This window comes from Neopelma chrysocephalum, unplaced genomic scaffold (genome assembly GCF_003984885.1).
Source record: "Neopelma chrysocephalum unplaced genomic scaffold, ASM398488v2 Primary Assembly neopelma1_135, whole genome shotgun sequence".
Lineage (NCBI taxonomy): Eukaryota > Metazoa > Chordata > Aves > Passeriformes > Pipridae > Neopelma > Neopelma chrysocephalum.
This window is the reverse complement of record NW_020897797.1, coordinates 2,182,296-2,204,651: the sequence shown is the minus strand read 5'-3', so window position 1 is coordinate 2,204,651 and position 22,356 is coordinate 2,182,296. Positions and strand designations below refer to the sequence as shown.

The window sequence follows — 22,356 nt, the reverse complement described above, 5'->3', positions numbered from 1 at the left end:
CAAGACAAGCTGCTCCTCTCCTGCCTATTTCCTTGGTGAGCATCCTGGGCAAGGACAAAGTGGTTCATCTACTTTACATACAAACAGTCGACCTTTCCTGAGCAGAGGAAGTTCAGGCAACTGCTGACTCTAAAAAGGCATTGTTGAGGAAGAGAAGGCTTGTAGTTGGCATGCCCAAGAACTACTTCTTCCCCTTCCCCACCAGGAACACCATGGCAGCAAAGTGGTGCTTCTTTCTTCCCTCTCACCCACCACCCCATTTCTTTTCATTTAATAAACATGTTTCTCAAAATAACTTTCTTCTCTCTCAATATTAAATTCCTCCTCCCTCTCCCAGCCTCAATCAACACATTATTTTGAATGTGAATTGGGCCCTTTCTTCCCCTTGTGGACAGCATTCATTTCTGAGCTCACAGGGTTTGGCTTCTCGTGATTTCAGGGCTCACTCTGCTTCCACACAGAAACAGAAAATGTAATAAAACACACCTCCTCCCCAAACTGACAGTTATGTCCGATGAGGATTTCAGAGACAACAGATCCAGCCCACAAGATGCCCCTGAATATATCAGCTTACAGAAAAGGGGGACACATTCCTCTAAAACCTTAATATAAATTAAATGGGACAAAATACATTCAGCAGCCAGATAATAGCACTGAAAAACTGACAGATGGCAGAACACTGAGGTTTAGTGGTGGCACTCACACGTTACATGAATAATTCACTTGGACAAATGTATGGATGTGAGAGCATGTTCAGGTTAAGGATCTGACTCAAAGAAAAATGAAGAAAGATAAGCACAGTTTCTTCTTCACAATGACCCATTTCAAACCAACAGCCTGGATAACCATCCCCTCCAAAATCAGTCCACACCACAAACTAATCAAACCAATGTCCATAACAGGGAGAAGTCCTATAGAGCTCATTAGCTGAGAATTCAATGGCACTCATGAGATACCCTCACAGTCACCACTCCCACACACATTCAGTGGCTTGAAGAAAACCCAGTTGAAAAAATAGTTGCATGAATAGCAGAAAAGGTCGCAGACATCACAGGTCCAGCAGAAGCCAGGCCAGATGTGGTGCCATCTCACCTATCCAAGAGATAACAGGTCATGCTGTCCTAAGCACCTGGGGATGGGCAACAAAGCTGAGCGATGTGGGAAACAGAGAAAGCAAAGTACTGGTTTGGTTTTGTTAAAATCCAAAACCCAACCCCACAAACTGTTACCTTTAACTGAGCATTAGAGATGGGGACACAACATCCCTAACTGCCAGTAAGAGAGCACAAACTGTATTTAAAACCATACCACAAAAGCATTCAGAAAATAAAAAGCTATTTAGCAGGTGGCTAGATGCTGAGAGAAACTGCCTTGTTTTCATCACATTGTATGCTGGAAGTACTCCTAAAATGCAACAGTCAGCACTATCAATGCTCTTAAACTCCCTGGCTCAAATGGACTATGGACAATGTCCCAGTACCGCATTAATTGAGGAGCAGCCCCAGATCCTGGCAGAGGTGCTGGCAATTACATGGCCTGTCTGAAAGCAATTGATTTTATAAAGCAGTTTGATCTTGGCAGAGGTGAGAAATCTCTGTTTCCCAACCTGCCCCTTTCCCTAGGGAAGCTCTGCAGTGCAGGCTCCTCCACAGGAGCACTGCATTTCTAAGCAGGAAAATGAGACAGTTACAGGGATCTGAAGTCATTCCCCACCACAGAGAGAAAGTTCAGTCTTGATTTCATCAGAGAGAAAGAAAATGGGACTAGAGGAAGGGACCATACAGGGATGTCCAACTATACATCTTGCCTCTCACTACATCCTCCGTCTGTCGTTGCAGTCTCTTCTTTGCCCTTAAATAACATTTACCCACACAAGGAGCCAGGTCTTTTTCATTCAGGGTTCAAACTACAAGCAAAGCCCAACAGTTTCTTGTTTAATGGCCTGCCAGGTTTATAACTCGCTGCTGTCTTGACCAGCATTGGCAGGAAGTCCTGCAAACATGTTTGAAGTTACCCCACAACCAGCACTGGGATGACATGTTACCAGGGTGGCTCTGTCCTCACAGAGCAGATCAGCCTTTGAGATGACACATATTTTGACAAGGACACAAAACATTTGGAAAGAATGTCCCTTCTGTGCAAATTAAAGCCTATAGCTATCAACACTCATAAGATTAAAACTACTTGATCTTCATCTGAGTAAGTGTGAACTTCAGATTTGAATAATCCCAGAAAACAAGTAAAAGTTTCAAAATTCTATCTGCAGACATTTTTAGGACTCAAAGGCGAGTCCTAAGCCATTAGTTTCTCCTGTGACCTGGCCACGAGTCAGACACAGGCCTGCATTCAAGTACCCTGTGAATGTTGAGCCTCAGGTCCATGTACACACCATACAAAAACTGATCTATTTTGGCTAAAACTCATAAAACCTAAATGTCTTGCTTTGAGGCAAAGCACAGTAAATCTGCCCGATACAGTTATAAACAAATAAAGTATGGCATAGTGTCATAGCTACATGCCACAGTCTGTTAAGCTGGTCTCAAAGCCCTTGTAGTTAAAAAAAACAAATTAAGAATTGATCCCTACAGGTACTGCTGCTTTCACTAGGAATTCCTGACTCATCTTAGTCATAAATGTACCACAGAATGGGAACAAACTTCTTCCTGTGTCGAGGTGACACTGGCCTGCTCCCATTACCAGCAGGGAGTTATTTCAAGGGCCATCTATTTTTCAGAACAAAAGAACCTGCACAGAAATGCAGACTTCAGTGATCTTAGAAGTTTTCAAGTATGGAAAGAAAAAAAAAATTAAAAAAAAAATCACAAAACTCTGAACAAATTACTTTGCTCTGAGGATGGCAATCCTGTATGGTAATAATCAGAGGCTCAGGTCAAGTTTCTTTTGTGATATTTAAGATTTAAGGCTGATTTCCCCAAAGGATGAAATAAGTGGAGGAAAAAATGGAAAATGAAATGGCTAGAAAAGGAATGGAAGATGACTACCAAAAATTGTCAGGGATCTTAGCACTGCATAGCCTATCCACAGGTTGTGCTATGGCCTATTTGCAGGCAGAGACTGCAGCGAATGGAGCTGCTTAGTTATGCAGCCCCCCTGCAGACAATCACACAGTGGAAGTGGAATTAATGAGACACCCTTTAACTAAGGAGGGTGCAGGGTGAAAGACCAACAAATACAGTACATAAATATGTTAATGTATTTATCCAAGTGATTTTTTTTCTGCAGCCTGTACATGGCTGCAAAAATGATTCAGTTCATTTTATGCAAGAAAAGTGCATTCATCTTCCTTAATTAGGGAGAAAGTAGGACTGGTACTAAGATTAAAAATAAAAGTATGGTTAGTTTTGAAGTGCTGTATGCCCCATTCTGGTGAAATTTGATAAAATACTGCCTCCAACACTGCTTCTGACTCATGGGAATATTTGTGCAGTACATGACTGGAAATTCAGTGGAACGGCTTGTACTAATTTCTTGGTCTGCCCAAGAACAAATCTGCAGATATAAGTAAGCACACAAATAGAAGTCTACATATTAGTGCTCTCATTAAAATATCCCTGGAATTCCCTTCAACTCAACATCAGACAACCCTTCAAAGTTCTAGAACAATGGAGCACAAATGGGCCTCCTCAGAGAGTAAAGAGAATGAGATAAAATGTACTATATGAAAATCAAGCATGTTCTTCTTACTTACTAGTTTTTTTAAAGGTTGTTACCTGCAGTTAACATCTGTCACACTTACTCTCAGCTTTAGTTATTTTACATTGCTCTTTTTTCATCTGCTACTTTTTCCCTCCATTTGTTCTCAGAGGAAAAATAAAAAATGAAAAGACTGAGCAATGCTCTAACATTGCAAAGCTCCTCTGTAATGACAGAAGTGCTGTCTGCAGTGATGATAAATCCCAATATGGTACCATGCAAAACACTGCAAATCTGAGTTTCCAAAAAGCCTGATCCCAGGTGTGACTCCTCATGCATTGCTGCTAATCAGTGCTAAGATGTTTGTAATTCCCTTAGAGACAGAAATCCACACCAGACAGTGCTGTCTGTATCATAGTCTGAAAAACTGGCACATTTGAAAGTTTGTAAACCATGTGATTTGAACGACCTGAATTTTTTGTGTGTAATTTTTGTTCTAAGGAGCATAAGTTGACAGATCATCCTGCAAGTCCTGGGAATTACAGCTTCAGTTTCTTATCTGTGCTTGGATAAGACATGTTTGAGAAACACCCCTTTTCTGTGCTACTCACTGCACGCTGCTTCCGACTCATCTGACCCGTCCGCACACTCTTCTTCACCATCACACTTCCACCTGGCTGGGATGCAGTGGCCGTTGTCACAAGTGAAATCTGACTCAGCACAAGTTTTCTTTGCTGCAATAAAAGAAAAAAGTACTTGGCATGAGTAAAAGCAGTGCAGAAGATCCACTAAGGATGACACTGATTGCCCTGTATTAAGAGGATTCATTTCATATCCAACATTGCTTCTTCATGACAGAGCCAAACGTATCACAGGTGGGTGTTTATTCTCACTAGAACTCTTACCCCTCCATTATTTAACAAGGAGTCACCCTTCTATGTCTTTTTCCAACCATTCAAAAACCAGCAATGTTCTTTTTCAAAATAGTTTTCTAAGGCTTTTACTATAAAAAGCTGCTGCGTTCATGGAACTGAAAGAGTGCTCATGATTTACGGACAGGCAAGACAAACAAGTCTCACCTTTGGAGTACTATAATCTAAATAATAATGTTTCTATCTATGCAATCTATTCATGGCTTTTTAGGACCTCTGTCACTGCAGTAGATGGTCATAAAGCACTCCTTCAAATACTAAAATTCATTTCATTAAATGCCAACCACTCCATGCTCTTTGCTTTGTTTGCATTAATCCTGGGCTTGAAAGAGAGACAAGACATGAACTCAAGCAATTAATTAGTCTGTTCCTCTGTGCCAGTGGTGCAGCATCACCAGTGCTCTGCAATACTAGTCAGCATCTTTCCAATGCAGCAAAGAGAGAATTCTACATATACTTGGTCGCTTCAGTCCATGGACTCAGTGTCCATGTGACCACCAGTCACTCACAGCTTGGCTGAACTTGGTGCCTTCAGTGGCTTTTCTGCCATGAACTGGAGTAGACAGCCGTGCCATGAGAGTCCTGAGCGAGGGCTCAGGCTCAGTGTTCCCACCCTGGCAGTGAAATACTCTGGATAACTGGTATCTACCTTCACTGGTACCAATTGACACAGGAAGTGGTGGCGGGGAGATTTGTTTCTGCCCCTGCAAAGCTGCTCACAGCCTAATAGGATCACAGGAAAATTCAGGTAGTGAAGGACCTCAGGTCACCAAGTCCAACCTCCTGCTCAAGACAGGCTCAGGTCTGAGGTCAGACCAGGCTACTCAGTGTTTTATCCAGCCTGGTCTGGAACACCCAAGATGGAGACAGCACAACCTCCCTGGACAACCTGTTCCGTGGCTGAGCTGCCCTCACAGTGAGACTTGAGCTCGACAGCCGTTCCCTCACCCAAGTCATGTGCACACACCATTGAAAAATCAATGTTCATTCCAGCAAACATTTTCAAAGCATTACACACAACAAATAAGCCCCCGGGGTTTGATCTTTTATTTTCCTTTCTTGTTTTCTTACATGAGCTGCTGTCAGGAAGGGAGCCACGTTAAATATCACTCACGTGCCCACACAGGAAACAAGGAGCATTACTCTGTGAGCTACTGAGAGATCTACATGGCTGAAATCAAGTACTCATTTTCTAGCACACAAAATATGTGGCTTCCCTGAACAGGCATCCAGCAGGAAAACGCTGCAAAGCATCACTAAGCAGCTGTACAATCTCTGAGGATCCAGTTTATAAAGAGAACATACATTTACTCCCCTTCTGTTGCTAAATGAGCCAGATTCTAGCAAGGGGGGGAAAAAGACAATTTTCAATTTTCTTTTCAGTCATTCAGAAACAGATATTATGAACTAATAGAGGATAAAACCCCATCTCATATAAACCAAAAGTTTTAAAAGAGACCAGTTATACTAAGAATCCAAAGACATTACACATCTGTTATCAGAGGGAAAAGACTTTCTCCGGAACATCTTCTCTTAAAAATCCCAAGCTTGTGAAACTGGCACATCACTTCTGTGTAGTTAATGCAAGTGTTAATGAACCTGACGTATTCAGTGGCCAGAAAGGCTGACCAGATTCTGACAGGATACACAAGCATAATGAAGTCAGAGCACTCGATGCTCGATGCACTCCTGCTCGATGTGAAGCTGACTGGGTAAAATGCTGGTATCTGCTCTTAGGGCAAGATTGTGGCATCCACAAATGAAACAATCACAACCTCATCCACAAAGCAGAGACCAGTGTAATACTGGAGACAGTAGAAGCTTAATTTTTAGAATGCATTCAGTTTTACGCTAGTTCTCTCAATGTCCTAATGTCTTGTTTTCCATAAGAAAACTGCCCTTTAACTTATTCTCTAGAGATCTGAACAGCAACAAAACTACTATTTCACCCCAAAATAAACCTCTCCTTTTGCCATCAGTCTCACACTCGATATATTTCCAGGACAAGTGGGTGCAGTCAGGAGTGAGGGGTCAGCCCCAGAGAGGGGTGTAACCTGCTCCCAGCAGATGGTTCCCCGACACTGCTCCCCCACAGCACTACCAAGAGATTGTCTGGACTCACAAAAGGGGAGCAAAGCATTACTGACAGTTCCAGGGTGTCCCTCGGAGGTGTTAATGTGCTCCCCCAGTGCAGCTCTCCTTTGGAGAATGAAGCTGGGCACGACCACTCAGCAGCAGTGGCTGAACCGAGAGGTGCCCTTGTGTCCCCACACCCCCCCAAAGGTCCAACAATCCTGTGACAGATGAATCAGCAGGATACAAATGTGTTTGGTCCTTTGTTTGAATCTAAGCTATTTAATCTCTTAAAGGAGCAGGACTAAGTGAGGGGGAGCTCAAACCTTCCTATGATTATTATATTTATTTCTATGATACTTTTTAAAATTTTGTGCTTTTTATTATTTATATACTTATTATTTAAATACTATCTTCGACGTGTTATTATTTTCTACTACTATAACTCTCCAACATTGGGTCACAGCTCTGGAAGACAGTCTCGACTCCAATAAACTCTGCTTTCTGTTGCAAACAGCAACCCAGATTATTCAAACTTCAATACTGAAGCACTGTCTCATTTCTCACCTCTAATACAAGACTAGAATCACTTTATTTCCAACCAGATTCACCTTCCAGCACTCAATCGTCATGTCTCTGGGATCACAACGCAGGCAGGGAGTAGTTAATTAAAATATCAGCTCTCTGTCTTTTCCTTCCTTTTTCTTTTTGAAGTCCCATAACCCTTTCTGTTAATCTCCCACATTATACACCTTTCTTCTATCAATAATTCATTGAGGCTCACACTGTGAATTGTCAGTGGTGCATTAAAATGTAAAATAAATAAATGCATCCCTTTTAGACAATGGGAGGACACAAGTTCATTCTGTGGTTTCACCTGGCTCAGAAATAGTCAACCAAAATTAACTGTCCCCCTGAGATCCACTTCCTTTGCCATAAGCAGCCCAGGCAGCTCTGCTCACATGTCTCTTCCCAATGAACATAAACAAACAAGAGTAAGTAGTCACAGTATCCCTGTGCCTCCGCTCCTCGGGGGGCAAACTGATACCTGGAACAAGAAAAGAGAAGGATACCGAGCGGAGGCAGAGCCTTTCATCCTCCCCCCTGCTCGAATGCACAGGGACACCACAGGGACAGCCTTGCTTGTGACTCTGGTCTCATTTGCCTTTAGTTCCTGCTTTTCCTTTCTCACATCTGCAGCTGGACAGACCTGTCAGACACTCCATCGGCACCTGTGCAACCACGGGACTCGGCTCCCACAGGGAAACAGCCCTGGCTTGGGCAGCTTTCCAAAGCAAGCCTTAGTTACAGTCAGTCATTCCTGCTTTTCTTCTCCCAGAAAGGCAGGCAAGCAGGGAGGGACAGAAGGTTTCAACTTTACCCAGGAATGACAGAAAAATACCCTAAAACAAGCTGAATTTTAAACAAAACTGGATCAAACCAACATGGTCTCTCATTTTGCAAAACGTTCTTTTTCCTTCCATTGCTCACATCTCTTATCCTGAACAGCAAGTAAGGATTCAGGGGTCATCCCTGCAGCAAATTAGAAGCAGAGAACCCAGGGCGAGTGGTTTAGAATATGAACATTTATAGAGGGAATTCATAAAAAAGCAATCACTGGGGACATGTATAATTAGATCGGAGGAAATAAATATACACTGAAAGGAGCAAGCCTTTCTGTGCTTTTTGTACAGGCTAGGAGCAGGGACAGGATGATATAAATGTGACTTCTAACTTCCAAAAATACCTCCTTCTGAAAGGCCAAATCCCTGACCCTAAGCCGAACAGGTATCTGAATCTAATGGAAAGGTCCAGGATTTATTCTTTCTTCCTCTTTCTAATAAAGTCCAACCTCCTCCTACTGCCCTCAGTCACCTCATTTAACCTCACTTAACTTCTGCCTCAGTTCCAGAGGCTTTACAGGGCAGGTACATCTTAAGACACCAGGCCCCCTGTGATCCAATTTCCAATTCATGCCTCTTTTATTCCTATTTTGCACATCTGTAACACTAAGCAATATCCAACTCCACAATAGTTTCATTTCTTGCTACTCCCCATTTCCCCAAGCCAACAGCTGAAAAGCAGAATGAACACATTTCCTCTCTCATCATTAACAGTTCTAAGTACTTGTTCAGTAGCAGCAGTAATGTAAAAGCACATACAAAAGCACGTTGTCTTATTACAATTTGCCTATAAAGGACACTTTAAAATATTTTTTTTTCCCATAAGGGAATTAACCCCTACATAGTAACAACAGACTCTAACCACAGGATATTTAGATTAAGGTTTTGTTCAAACTCTGGGTTGTGTATCCAGACAGAAAACCAGGCTAATGAGAGCATCCCTGAGTGTTAACTCAAAAAGACCCTGCAAACTGTGCTCTCTCCCCATTATCTCCCTTCAGCAACTGCTGGACAATTTCCACCAGTTCTAAAAGAGGAGAAAGATGTGGAAAATAAGTCTACTCCTACAAGTTTCATAAAATAGGTAGCTCAATAGAGAACAATCAAAATCACAGCTCCACAGAGGGAGATGAGGGGAGAAAGTGGCCACAGTGCTGCCAGTCAGCCCAGATTCTGCATCTCATCCCAGAGATCCCTTCCCTGCAGAGGGAAGGTGGCTATCAGGGATTTAAAAATCCCAGACACCAAACCCATGGAAAAAACTGGTTTGATTTGTTCCACTACCCTCATTCCTTTACACAGATCCTGCTCCTATTTTAACTTCTGAATCAGCACCAGACCTCCTGTCAAACTGTGTATCTGCTCTCATTTGCAGCCAATATTCAGTCTTCTTGCAGAAAACAGTCTCACCCAAGCTGCTGTAAAAATACGACAAAATAAAGTAAAAACCCATACGATGAAAGTTTTGCTGTGATCCTTCGGCAGTTATAAAAAAGCACGACCCTGTAGGACGTGATAATGGGGAGATGATGGTAGGTCTGAAGAGAGGCATTGAAATTCATAAAACAGGGTTTCGTTTCATGCTGGGAAACTTCAATGGCAACTTTGATCAGTGACTTATCAGAGCCCTGACAAGAGGAGAAGAAAAGCAGCATCCCATGAGTTCAGGAGCTTAAACACAGACCATGGGCCCCACTCAGCCCCAGAGGTGCCACAGGCAGCTCGGTGTGTAACGGGACAGGATCCAGCTCCTCCCAGAACAAAATACGTTGTTATTATGGGTCATAATAACATATAATGGCTCAAAACATACCCCAACTGAATCACTTGTTGGCCCAACGAGGTTTTCTGCTTACAAGAGAAAGGACTGGCTCATGATTCATGTCTTGAGAGAGTTTCTGGGCTATACAAAACTTGACAGCACACAGTTGTTTTCAGTTTGTAACCTCAGTCAGCTCCTGATCTTTGCAAATGTCACCCCCAAACAGAAATTCCCAGCAACAGAAGAAAGCAATTTTAAAAAAAAAATTTAATTCAAAGTTATGTTCACCACAAATTTGATACATCCAAATCCAGAAAACTCTTACAGTAGGAGACCGAGCCCTAACCACGCACTTTGTGAGCATCCCTGCCCTTCAGGAAAAGTCTGTGGTATTGAACCCAAATCCTTTGATTGGGTTATATACCCAAAGGATCTTAAGGAGATCTGGAAATCCTAACCTATGTGTGGAGCCCAAGTACTCTCCATTCCTGCTGTTGATTTTGTAAAGGAGGAAGCGTCACAGGGAGCGTGGGACAACCGGCCCCGGTGTGGTTTCCTGCTCCCAGCAGGTGGGCACACAGTGCTCCCTGCCCAGCCCTGCCCTGCTTTGGGCACCCAAACACCTCATGGTGGGAGCCTGATCCTCGCCAGCACTTCTGCCAGGGCAACCCATCGCTGCCAAATCCCTGGCATGGGAAATCCCAGGGATGTGTTGTTTCGCAGCTACAAAACAGCAACAGAGAAGATCCCAGAGTAAATATCAGGAAATCCTAGTGGATGTGGACTATCGAGTCATTTTTTTATTTTCAGACAACTAAGGACACCTTGAAGTAATGAAAGGGAATATTTAACCACTCTCCGAATCTGGCCACTTTTTTTGTCGCTGCCATCCCAGCAGGCAATTACCTTTGTAAAGCAAGATTAATCAGATCCTCTCAAACAGCCAGTGCTCAGACACAGACCACAGTCCCTTTGATACTCCACATGAAACACATTCTAAAGAAACTTCTCCCCAAGACCCTCAAACCAGCCCCAGAAAACAACGCCCCATTGACAAAAGCCCAGTCAGAGGCTCTGGGGCTGCCCAAAACGTGCAGCTGCTGAGCCTGAAGGCCCTCTGATCGATCAAATCAAACCAATGACACTAAAAGAAGAAAAAGAGATGTCACCTGTGATTTTTCATTAGTATCAAAGGTGCATTTTAAATGGCAATATGTGTAAGCCTTCTCATTAGAATTATTTAAATACATTTTCCTGTTTAATGTTGAATTTAATGTAAGGAAAATGGCAGCACCCAATCAAAAGTATGAAGAGCAGAATGCGGAAACAGCATTTTGTTCTCATGTATAAAATTAAAGTGACTTAAACTAACAAATACATGCCTTCACTCCTAAATTTCCTCACGTAAATCAAGGTAAAACTGAACAATATTTTCCCCCAACCTGTCCTCAGGTTGCTGTTGCCATTTTAGACTTTAAGAAGGGGCTGTATGCTCAAAGGTTGCTCTGTTTTTTGACAAATACACAAGTTGGTCTAATGAATGCAGTAATTCCCCTTACAAACCATACTTCACCAGTAGGAAAAGCAGAAAACCCAGAGGAGAATTCAAGGACAAAAATATCCACTTGGACTGGTGTGCTCCTCCGAGGGCATTGGAGGTCTGTAAAACATACTGCTTGGGTATTCAAAACAAGTTCTTCTTGGAAGTTTGAAGGTTTTGTCAGAGCTTGGGGGCTTTGTCTTGGAGAGTTCCACAGCTGGGAACAGCCCAGGCTGAGAGCTCAAGTGCTGCCTCATTCACTTCAGAGGAACATGCCCCACACTCCTTCAGGCAAGGCTCCCTCCAACATCTGCTCCCTCCATTTTTCCTTCAGCTTTCTCCATTGTTTTTTTTAAATCCACTCATAAAAGATCAGTGATCTTTTAAGCTGAATAAAACCAGGTTTTGTGACAATTTTCTCATTGCTGTCCTCCAGGAACCCACATCACCTCAATGTTCAAGTCTCCAGAATTTAAAAAAACAACAAACAACAAACCCATAAGAAAACCAACCAACTTCCCCCCCCATTCTACTTGTCAATTGGAAAATCATGTCCTTCTATAGAGGGCAGAGGAAGACAAAACAGATTTTCCTACCAGCATCTTAAATACACCCTAGCTTTGCTCAGAAATATGCTGACAACCCTGTCCAGCCTGAGTCACCTCTGGATGCTACTGATCAATCTCTCTGCAATGTGACACTGCATGGGAGGGGTGAGAAAGTACCTGCCAGTGATTGTCAAAACATGTCACCAACAAAATCTCTCAGAGTTCTTTCTCATACAGCAGCAACAGTGTCAAGAAGGCTGGCAGGTGCATAGACGCGGTTGGGCTTCAGAAAATAGAATTTTTCTTACAATAAAGATTACCCAAGGTAGCACTGTATGAAAGGGGTATCAGAAAACTTGCTCCCTTAAGAGATCTGAGAACTTGAAATGCACAAGTCACGCTCAGCCTCACTTACAGATACACGGACACAGACACATTAAATGACATGCCACAAGTCACGCAGCAAATCCTTGGCACAGCCAAGAACCTGACCCACATCTTTCAGCCACATTTGATGCTGTGGTTGCAGTCTCTTATGCTCAAGTCAAGATTTCTTTCCTCTGTACGGAAAAGAGCAGCCATCACTCTGCTGGGGAAGCTGAACGTGTTTCCAGAACTCCATATTGCTGCAGTCATGACCTTTTCAAAGGATTTGGTATGCTCGAGTTTCCAGTTTGTTTCTAAATATTTCTTTGACTGAAGCTCATCCACAGTGACTTTTGCTGACAGAATTGCCAGCTCTGTCTGTCTCTTTGGGGTTTGTTTTGCTTTCTTTTAAAAAGCAAGACATTGTTGCAAGACAGAAGCTCTTGGGGTGGCACCTCCATGTATGTTATTTCACAATGAAGGACATCTGCCTCAAGAGTCACTTGACATTACTCTGTCTTTCTGTTTCTGGGACTTAAACACTAAGGCCATATTCTACCCTGATGAAACATCACCAAAGTCCATGAATGATAATCACTGGCCTCAGTGGTCTCTCTGCAAAATTGGTCACAGATGTTTTTAGGACGCCCTATGACGTCTGTTTTCAATACAGGTTTTATAACCCTCAGACGAAGTCAAAGTCCCTGATGACAAAAGCCAGGTTTCCTGAGGACAAAACAGACCGAAAGCTCTTCCTGATAGCAAATTTATTAAGGCAGAAAAGCACAAGTGGTTAATTTAAGTTGATGGAGCAATTTTGGTTTCCACCTACACACGTGCCCATAGCTTGTCAGACAGGTACCAGGGAAACAGAACAGTCATACTTTATGGATAAAATTGCCTTCATTTATTCAGAAAATGAGAGAAAGAGACTAAGAAATGTGAAGGCAGATCCTTTCACCAAGTGGGATATAAGGAGAGCCTCCCTTTATAGTTCCTATTTTCTGCTCGATTTGATGTTTCTAAGCATTATTCCTTTTTCATAGGTGGTGGTAAGAAAATCTCCAAGACCAGTGGAGATAGCAAAAAAATCCCCAAAACCTCAAGTGCTACTATTTCTTACCTGGGTTATGCTATCACATCAAAACATTACAGCACTGGAGTTTACAGGTGCAGAAATTGCCTTTCGCAGCTTGGACACAGCATTTAAATTCTCATTGCCTGAATTTAGTGTACACACTGTGAGGTTAAAATGCACCAAAGCAAAACATGGCACCTGCAGCAGAATTTCACGCCAAGTTTGCACACAAGAGGTAAATCCAGAGGCCCTAAACTCCGTGCAGACCCAGGTAGGACAAGCTCCCTGTCACACTTCCACAGCAGCTACTTGATCTACAGTCTTTGGGGTTAAAATCAGCATAAGGCATTCCTGGCAACCCTCAGCCCCCGGCTGCACGTTTGTTGGCTCACTCGGCCAACACGGGCTGTGAGAGCACAAAACATCTGCGGGGGAGCAGCAGCAATTTCCCCTGTCTCCTCTGCCTCTGAAAGCAGAGCAGCGCCATTACACACCGGGAGTCCCCAAAATTGCAGATAAAGTCACTTCCTCTGCAAATCAGCACGAGAAATGTATACCATTTAGAGCCTGTTTTGCAGGACTTGGCGTGGGCCCAGGCCCCATACTGTTCCTTACAGCTGTGTGGAGAAACAGGAACCTGATATTTACACCTGCGAGCTCTGTGTTTAAAACACACGCTCACCACATTCCCGTGCACAAGTATTATATGTTTCCAAAACTGTGTTAATTGCTAACAGCACAGGTATCCCTGAGCTGGAATATAAATTACCCAAATCTAATGGCACGTTGGAAACCCAACAGAACTCAATGCAAAATTCCCAATCCCTAACAAAACAAAGAAAAGGAAAAAAAAAAGGAAAAAAGTAAAGGCTTGTCAAGAGTTGGAATCAATGACCTAAATCACAGACTTGAAGACTCAACCCTCCCAGTGGCCAAAGGATGCCTTCTGTTGGCAGGAAATAAGGAGAGGGGACATGAGAAGCGTAACAGACCTGGGATGTCTGAGGGGTATTGCCGGTTCTGTGCACAAATCCATGGAGGGGGGCCAGTAGGGAAAGGCAACATGGATTTGTGTTCCCAATTAGGGAATTAACATGTGCAGGAATACACCTGAGCATTATGTTTGGCAGCCAACTGTAGCAGTAAACCTGCATTATATGGGAAAACTGTGGTTTGAAAGTGTTTCAAAATGGCTTTTTGTGGTCCCTGTGCTTTCTTCTTCCCAAAATCCCCCATGGCCAGATCTTATCTCTGTCCCAGGAATGTCCTGGAAGATACCAAGAAGTCTTCTCATTGGACCTTTAACCCCTGCCTGCGATTGGGTGTTTTGTAAGACCCCTGACCCCGTAATTGGTCACTCTCTGAATCCTCCAAAACCCTATAAATGTAACCACCTCATCAATAAACTCTCTCTCTCGCCTCCTCTCCACGTCTGGGTGCTGTCTCTCCGGAGCCATGGGACCACGTGGGTGGGGAGAGGGGTGAGCACCTAACCCCTCCATGCGTCCAGGACCCTGAAGAAACCCTTGGAGCTGGAGTAACCCCTTCCCTATCCACCTCAAGCCTTCGGAAATGGAACCCCACAATGGGAGGAATGCACCCAAAGCCAACAGTGGAGGAAATGAAGCTGTTACTTTGCTTGCTTCTGCTGCATTTATGTATTTTTTTATTAGAAGCAACACTGCATTTTATATCAATTTATACATGGTCCAGTTGCTTAATGTTGAATCGATGTTTGCTCTTTTTGTCCTGTTCCTACTTTAATCAATGAGTTGCAGAGTAAAATATGCAAGAAATGCTCTATACAGCTAAGGAAAAAACCTCACATGCCATGGTTTACTTCCTGAAAACTAAAATACTACAATTAAAATACCCATTGCAGTGTCTTAGAAGAATGAAGAGTCAATAACAATTGACAAAAGGAGCAGGGGTTTTTCTAAAGATTTAAATCTAGTCATTTCAACTTTATCCTCTTTTTCCATTTGCTTGTTTTTAGCAAAATTGTGGCACTTCTTAAGTAATTTTTTTTTCTAGGGTTATTTTAAAAAGTTCCCCTTTCTGACTAATGGTCCTGAATAATTTCACTGCTTCAGGCACCACAAATAGAAATGGAAATTAATAATTGGAATGCCACAAAAGAAAAAAATACACACAGAAACCTCCTGTGCCCTAACAAACATTACTGAAAGTATTCTTATGTCATACCAAGAGGTATGGTGTAGGAACCCGAAGTGAATTAACTGCAGCAACACATCAGGAATAAGATAATAAAAAGATATTTAGAGCCTGGTTGTTAATGATCTTCAGGCAGAGCAGCGCCACAGATGTCCCTGTGCACACACCTGTGAAGACACCTTTCCTACAGCTCCGTTAGCTGCTCTGTAAAGAAGACATTAATTGCATCCAATGACTAATTTGCCAGGAATCTTGCTTTTTAAGACCACTGAATCAGAGCCCTGGGAATTGTAAGGGATCGCACACAAAAGCGTTTTCCAAACTGTCTCCAAAGCCAGCATCGTTTCAGACTGAACAGCAGGTTCGTCCTCTGATCCAAGTCTGTTACGGCGGAACAGCGCCAAACAAATGTCTGTTAATATTCTGCCAGGAAGCACGAGCGGATGGGCTCCTGCATCCCATTAAGTGGAGTGGTCAGGTTAAGAGTTGGGCATCGGTCACACAGCTCCTCCATTCAGGCACAAACCTCTTCACCCATCATAGCGTGTTGTCAAATGCTTTTGTGCATTGCAACATTAAATGCGAGTACCCTGGGGGTGGGAACTGAATAGGCACAACATGGAAATTATGATGCATGCAACAATACCCTTTAACCTATTAACAACTATGACCAAGCTTACTTATTCTGAGCGCTCCAATCATCAAGGCAAGAAGACATCAACAGCTACTGTGTCGCACTGACAGGGCCTTCAATGGCAAGTGTGGTTCAGAGGTCCACAGGAAACACAAAAAGGCTTTGTCTTTTGATGTAAAGAACAAAGCTACCATGTGGCACAGCATCACACATGCAATTAGTCAGGAAAGTTAATACAGTAGAAGCAGATGGTGGAACCATGTCAACATTTTTAGTGGGCACGTTTCCCCTTACTCTCCAGTTGCCGTGATCCGAGGTCGGGGGAGCAGCAGGCAGATTGTTGGTAAGCTGGACCACACTAGGGATTGACAAAACCCTTTTATCTATCCATCTGAGGTACCTCTGTGCTCCCACTTCTACTGGCACAGCTCCCACGTTTCAGACACCTCCTCTCTGTCACATCCCTATGCCACAGGATAGCACCATGTACCTCAGTGCACACTGAGAGAAACTGAGGCAGAGAGTCAGTCTCTAATTGTGCATCTGCTGGGAGATGCTGACAGGAAAAGGCACTAAAAAGAAACCTTCGGTGGCCCTTATACTGCTCATTCTGCTCATTCCTGCAGCCCAAGGAGTTACCAAATGCTACATGAATCACTCATACAGCACAGCTACAACACACGTCGCTCTGCGGGACTTCACACATTTGCAGAGAGCAACTGCTCCTCCGCCCCTTCTCTCTGCCAGCCCTAAAGTTCACCGAAAACAGGAAACGAAAGGCTTCTTGGTCACCACCCATCACACCAGATGTGCAGAAGGTGTAAAACCCAAACCCCAAGGATAGCACAAAGACACACAATGCAGGAAATGCTGCAATCTGCATGACTTTGAAGTTCGCAGCCCTGCACAGCCCTCAGACAATCTCCTCTGCTGTTACTGTCAACCAGTTCCACCCAATTCCCCAGCTCCATACCTCATGGATTTCAACAGTACCCAGGTGAGGATGGCAGGAGCTTTCAGCTCTGCAAGTCATTTAATTAAAATAAAATGAATAACCAGCATTTAGTCAAACTGCTGGTATGCTCCAGCCACTACAGCTGCCGAATTCTGCAGCCCTTGGTCCAATCTGATTTCCTTTAAAGCTCCTGGCAACCCATTAATTAAAACACATTATTTACAGCTTCCAGGGGCTTGAAACCATGGGATGCACTTGATGGAATTTATGCAATTACGTACAGTCAGCCCTGGTGACAGGCTCCATTCTTGCTCTTGCTCTGCCCTGCTCCCACACTCGGCTGTTTCCTTCCCTCAGCTTGTCCATGTGGTGACGTTTGGCCTGGGCCTGCCACGGTGGGATCAGCTGCCATGGAAATGGGCAGGAGGAAACAAAGGGACTGGGAGTCTCTCTTTGGAGATGGAGGAGTTGCAAGGCAATAGCACAGGAAGGGCAAGACAAAGAGAAACCAATTTGCCTCCTGCCTCTAAACACAAACAACCCTCCCCCTTTGTGAAAGGAGGTGTTGATGAATAGTTTTCCCCTGATTTAAGAAACCAAGCTCCTTCCAGCCACATGCAACCAGGCCAGTTTGGATGGAGTATCCTGCCTTTGGTCCTATGCAGCAGTCCATCCGTTAGTGCTCTGTGGTGAAATGATCCCAAAGCAAACGCAGGGAATGTGTAGTTTAATAAGCAATCCCCATGTCACTTGTACTGCAGCATCAGCTGCAGACAGATCTTCTCTACGTTCAGAAGTTTTTCTTTTTACTCCATTATTAAGCAGTCGCCCTCATCAGCAATTCCCATGACTTCATAAGAAAAAGGCATCTTAAAACATACATTTGAAAGTATGACTGACAAGCATAACAAAGTTTGTGTCTTTGAACTGATTCTCAAAGGTGTTTGAGAAGGATTGAGAGCAGCCCCACTGAGGACTTGGGGGTGCTGGGGGTTAGAGGCTGGACATGAGCTGTCAATGTGCCCTCACAGCCCAGAAAGCCAATCGTATCCTGGGCTGCATCCAAAGCAGGGTGGGCAGCAGGGGAGGGAGGGGATTCTGCCCCTCTGCTCTGCTCTCATGAGACCCCACTGGAGCACTGCATCCATCCCTGGAGCCCTCAGTACAGGAAAGACAGGGACCTGTTGGTGTGCATGCAGAGTAGGCCACAAAAATGACTGGAGGGCTGGAGCACCTCTCCCACGAAGCCAGGCTGAGAGAGTTGGGGTTGTTCAGCCTGGAGAAGGTTCCAGGGAGACTTTATTGAGGCCTTTCAGTGCTTAAAGGCGGTTCATGAGGGAGGTGAGGACAGGACTTTTTAGCAGGGCCTGTTGCAATAGGAGGGGCGATGGTTTTAAACTGAAAAAGGGTAGACTTAGATAAGAAATTCTTACATACTGTATCTATTATATATAGAAGAAATATAGAAGGATATGAGGAAGATATTTTTTACATCACTGTTAAAAAGTGGCACAGGTTGCCCAGAGAAACTGAATGTGGATGCCCCATCCCTGGAAACATTCAAGGTCAGGTTAGAGAGGGCTCTAAGCAAGCTGATCTAGTTGAAGAAGTCCCTGCCCATGGCGGGGGGGTTGGACTAGATGACCTTTAAAGGTCTCTTCCAACCCAAACCATTCTGTGCCTATACGTGTTTTATGAGAATAAAGGGAACATAAATTTTTATGCAACCATGAACTTTTTACTGCTTAAGGAGTCCCACATGAACATTGCTGAAAGATCAAGTACCATAAGCCCAAGACATCCATACGTATAATTCTCCCAATGATTATTACCTTTTTTCCCCCTATATGTTTCTTATTTTTTTTTCCCATAAGGCCAGTGGCTAATCTATGTAAAACCTATAGAAACCATCTTTACTGAGACATAAAAAGGAGAAAACTCTGTGAAAATAAGCCACCATCAAAGCCTAATAGCATCCTTTCAGCAATACAAAAGTAGATTTTGACCTTACTCTCCTGTGGCTCATTCAAAAAATGAAAGAAAGCAAAAAGTGGAAAAAACACTTCTTGCATGATGCAGAAACAGCTCTGCAGATTTTGGTCTGTAATTCCAAATACCCAACCTGTCTGCACCATGCCCTCAGCTGGTGTGAGAAATTGCTTATCTGCTCTGAAGTTACTGTAGCTACTCCAATTCAGATCAGCTCTAAAAGCCTCTTTCTCGGAGATGTATTGCGGTAATGCATTGACGTTATTTATCCAGATTTAAATTTACTACAGAAGAGGTATTTTTTTCCACAAGAAACTCAGGACATTGTATCAATATTTGGCTCCTGATTAAGTCTTTTGTCACTGTGATTTTCATAAGGACATCTATGAATGGATTTATAGGAGATAGTGACTGTGAAAATGTCTCTCAGAAGACTGTTTTATTATACTTTCCCTTTTTCATTCTGTCTGTCTGGACCCATTCTGTTCTGGGTCCTTTTAGGTGATGAAGTACCAATGCCTTCTATCCAGGGCAGCCAGAATAAAATACCAGACACCTTTTAACAAGAAAGTCAGCAATGTGGTTTTAGACCATTCAAAGGAAGAGTTTGTAAAAGCCTGGCTGTGAGACTGTGGAGTCTAAATGTGAAATATTTCAGTAATTTTCTGGGTCCCCAGCATTTACATACACTAAAAACATTAATCTGTGTGCACAATTTTAACACAATGGGATTATTGTTTTTTAAGTTACCTTTTATATCTTATAAGTCTGTTACATCACAGATACTGTCAATACTGCATGGCTACCACTGCAGTGCAGGGACCTGTAGCCCCCTGCTAATCAGTACCCACTAGGTACTAACAAGCAGCATCAGAACCAAAAAGTGAGTTTCAGACGTCAGAATTCTGCCTCCAGCAGGAGGAACAGCATCCTCAAGCTCAGCATGTCAGAAATGAAGGAACAAGCAGAGGAATGATTTTCATGTGTTCCTCCAAAGTCTTCTCTAAACAGCAGCACAGGTAAGACCCTATGCACACTATGGCCACAAGGTAACGTTAGAAGGTTTTGTAAGTACCAAACATTGTCCAGCCTGTCAGCACCAGAGCTGGGACCGGTGAGCAATCGCAGAATTAAACTTCCCCTCTGCAAATGGTTTCCAGTCACCTATGTGTTACCAAGACAACTCCAGCGACCAGAATACAAATTACCTTTGGGGTAGCACCGTAAGCTCTGAGCACTTACCAACTCTGCATGCAAATTTAAATCACAACAATTTAAGTGACAACTGTGTAAACAGCAGAAACTATTAAACTATCACAGAAGTCAATGGTACTATAGTCAGGAAAAATGTTACTGGAGGCAGCAACAAAACCGAGCAAAAGGAGGAGGAGAGACACATTAAAAAGTTCAGCCTTGTAATTCATGAGTGCCAGGCGAGGGCTTCTCATTCCCTAGGAAACATCACTTTTTCTTTGACTTCTTCTTGTCCTGGATATCAACTATAAATTAGACCCGATGTTGGGGCAAAACTTTACATGTAAGAAAGCCAGGCAGCTTTAGCTGCCAAGAGTTGCCCGGTTATAAACAACCCTGGAGCTGTGCATTGCAACTGCTTGATTTCCAACCACTACAAAAAAACAGGGAAAAGAAGAAATAAAAAAAAAAGAAATATACCTTCTTTTGCCTTTGGCGCTGATGTGTGAGGCACTTCTAAAACTCAGAGTGCCGAAGAAATGCTCTTGATGCACAAACTGTTTTGAAAAAGTGCTGATAAACCGAGCACAACGGTAGTTATGTTGCTGCCCTGAAAAATTATGTTAGTAAATACCTTCAGCAACTGTAACCATAAGGATTTAAGCAACATAACCAAGAATTTTAAGATGAATGACAAGCTCAGAAACTGAAACCTGAGAACGATGGAGGGGTGGAAAGCACCAAAAGCTGAGTAATAGACAGTAATTTTTTTCACTGGGAAGTCCCAAACCCTTTACAGTCAGAACAGTCAGAGCCAATTTCTCCACGAGGAAACCAGTGGTGCCCTCAATTTTATGCTTCCATCAGGAGGTAACTTCACCTGGCAAGAGCCAGGAGCGTTCCAGTCAAACTCCCTCCTCTCCCTGCTGTCTTGTCCTCACGCAGACTACAACACACCACAACAAAAAACCCAAAGGCCTGAATTTTGCTGGGAACCTGCTAAACCGGATCCCTCGAAAGCAAGCAGTGGGGCAACAAGAATGAAAAAGATAGAAAGATCAGTAAAATAAACCACTCAGTCACCAGAGCCTTAGCAGCCATTTAAGCTGTTGCTTGTTATGTTAGATATATGAATAAATAAAAATTTATTATTAGGCTCCATATTCCTCCACCAAGACTCTTGAAATATTCCTGACAGGAGGTCTGGACCCTCTGGCAGCTTTGCAGACGTCCCCCACAAATGAAAGCCAGCAGGGAAGTCCTGCTGTCCACAGCTCACATGGCTGCTTGGGTGTTGCTGAAGTGTTCACACACCTTTATGCTTCCTCTTACAGCGACACTTTATCAAGTGCTTGGCTACAAGGGGATTTACTGATTAAAGCATCAAGTGCAATAGCTCAACGGCAGAGAGCCAAGAGCACGACAATGTGAGCCTGACCACTTTGTTCCTCTTCTCCTTCTGCTGAGGTGAAGTCCTTTCTACCCGATTCTTAAAGAGCAGCTTTTAAGTAAAAATTTTCATTCTCTGGCCAGGTAAAATTACTACAGTATAGGCTGTATGACCAGGCAGGAGGTTCTGTTAGAATATGCCAATTTGCCCAGTGGGACTCTCTGTGCACCTACAGTCACTTCAGACATTGATCATCCCACAGAAGATGATGTAGGATACAACCTCCTGTTATTAGGCCTTTCCTTGCCCAGCCGGGAGCAATTGATTAAATCCCAGAAGAGTCTATTTCAAAAATCAAGAGAACCCTATTCATGCCTGTGCATTAAAAGAACCCTCCCTGCTCACCAGCCACCCCCCAAAGGCCACTGCCCCCTCTGATTGTTTTGAGAGGCGAGAGGGGAGGATTTCTCCAGGACATCCTGCTTCACACCATGGGAGGAAGATGCTGTTCCTGCACATTCACAAACCAAAGGCACTTCTAACCCCCTGGGAGTCAGACAGGGCTATGACATGGTGTGATACATTAACCTGGCCCTGCTCATAAACCAGAGGCAGGAATGTGACCAACTTTAGTACCACCTGGAATTGATGTACAAAAGCAAC

At 43.5% G+C, this 22,356-nt stretch overlaps 1 protein-coding gene across 2 annotated transcripts in view; it reads right to left on the bottom strand.

The window, feature by feature from the left end:
- LRP8 (LDL receptor related protein 8) overlaps positions 1 to 22,356 on the bottom strand; it is a 174,225-nt gene that overhangs the window by 62,438 nt on the left and 89,431 nt on the right. For both annotated transcript variants that reach the window (XM_027698960.1, XM_027698961.1), the window contains exon 3: positions 4,266 to 4,388. In XM_027698960.1, the coding sequence (XP_027554761.1) occupies positions 4,266 to 4,388 (123 nt within the window). The remainder of the gene's footprint in view (positions 1 to 4,265; positions 4,389 to 22,356) is intronic.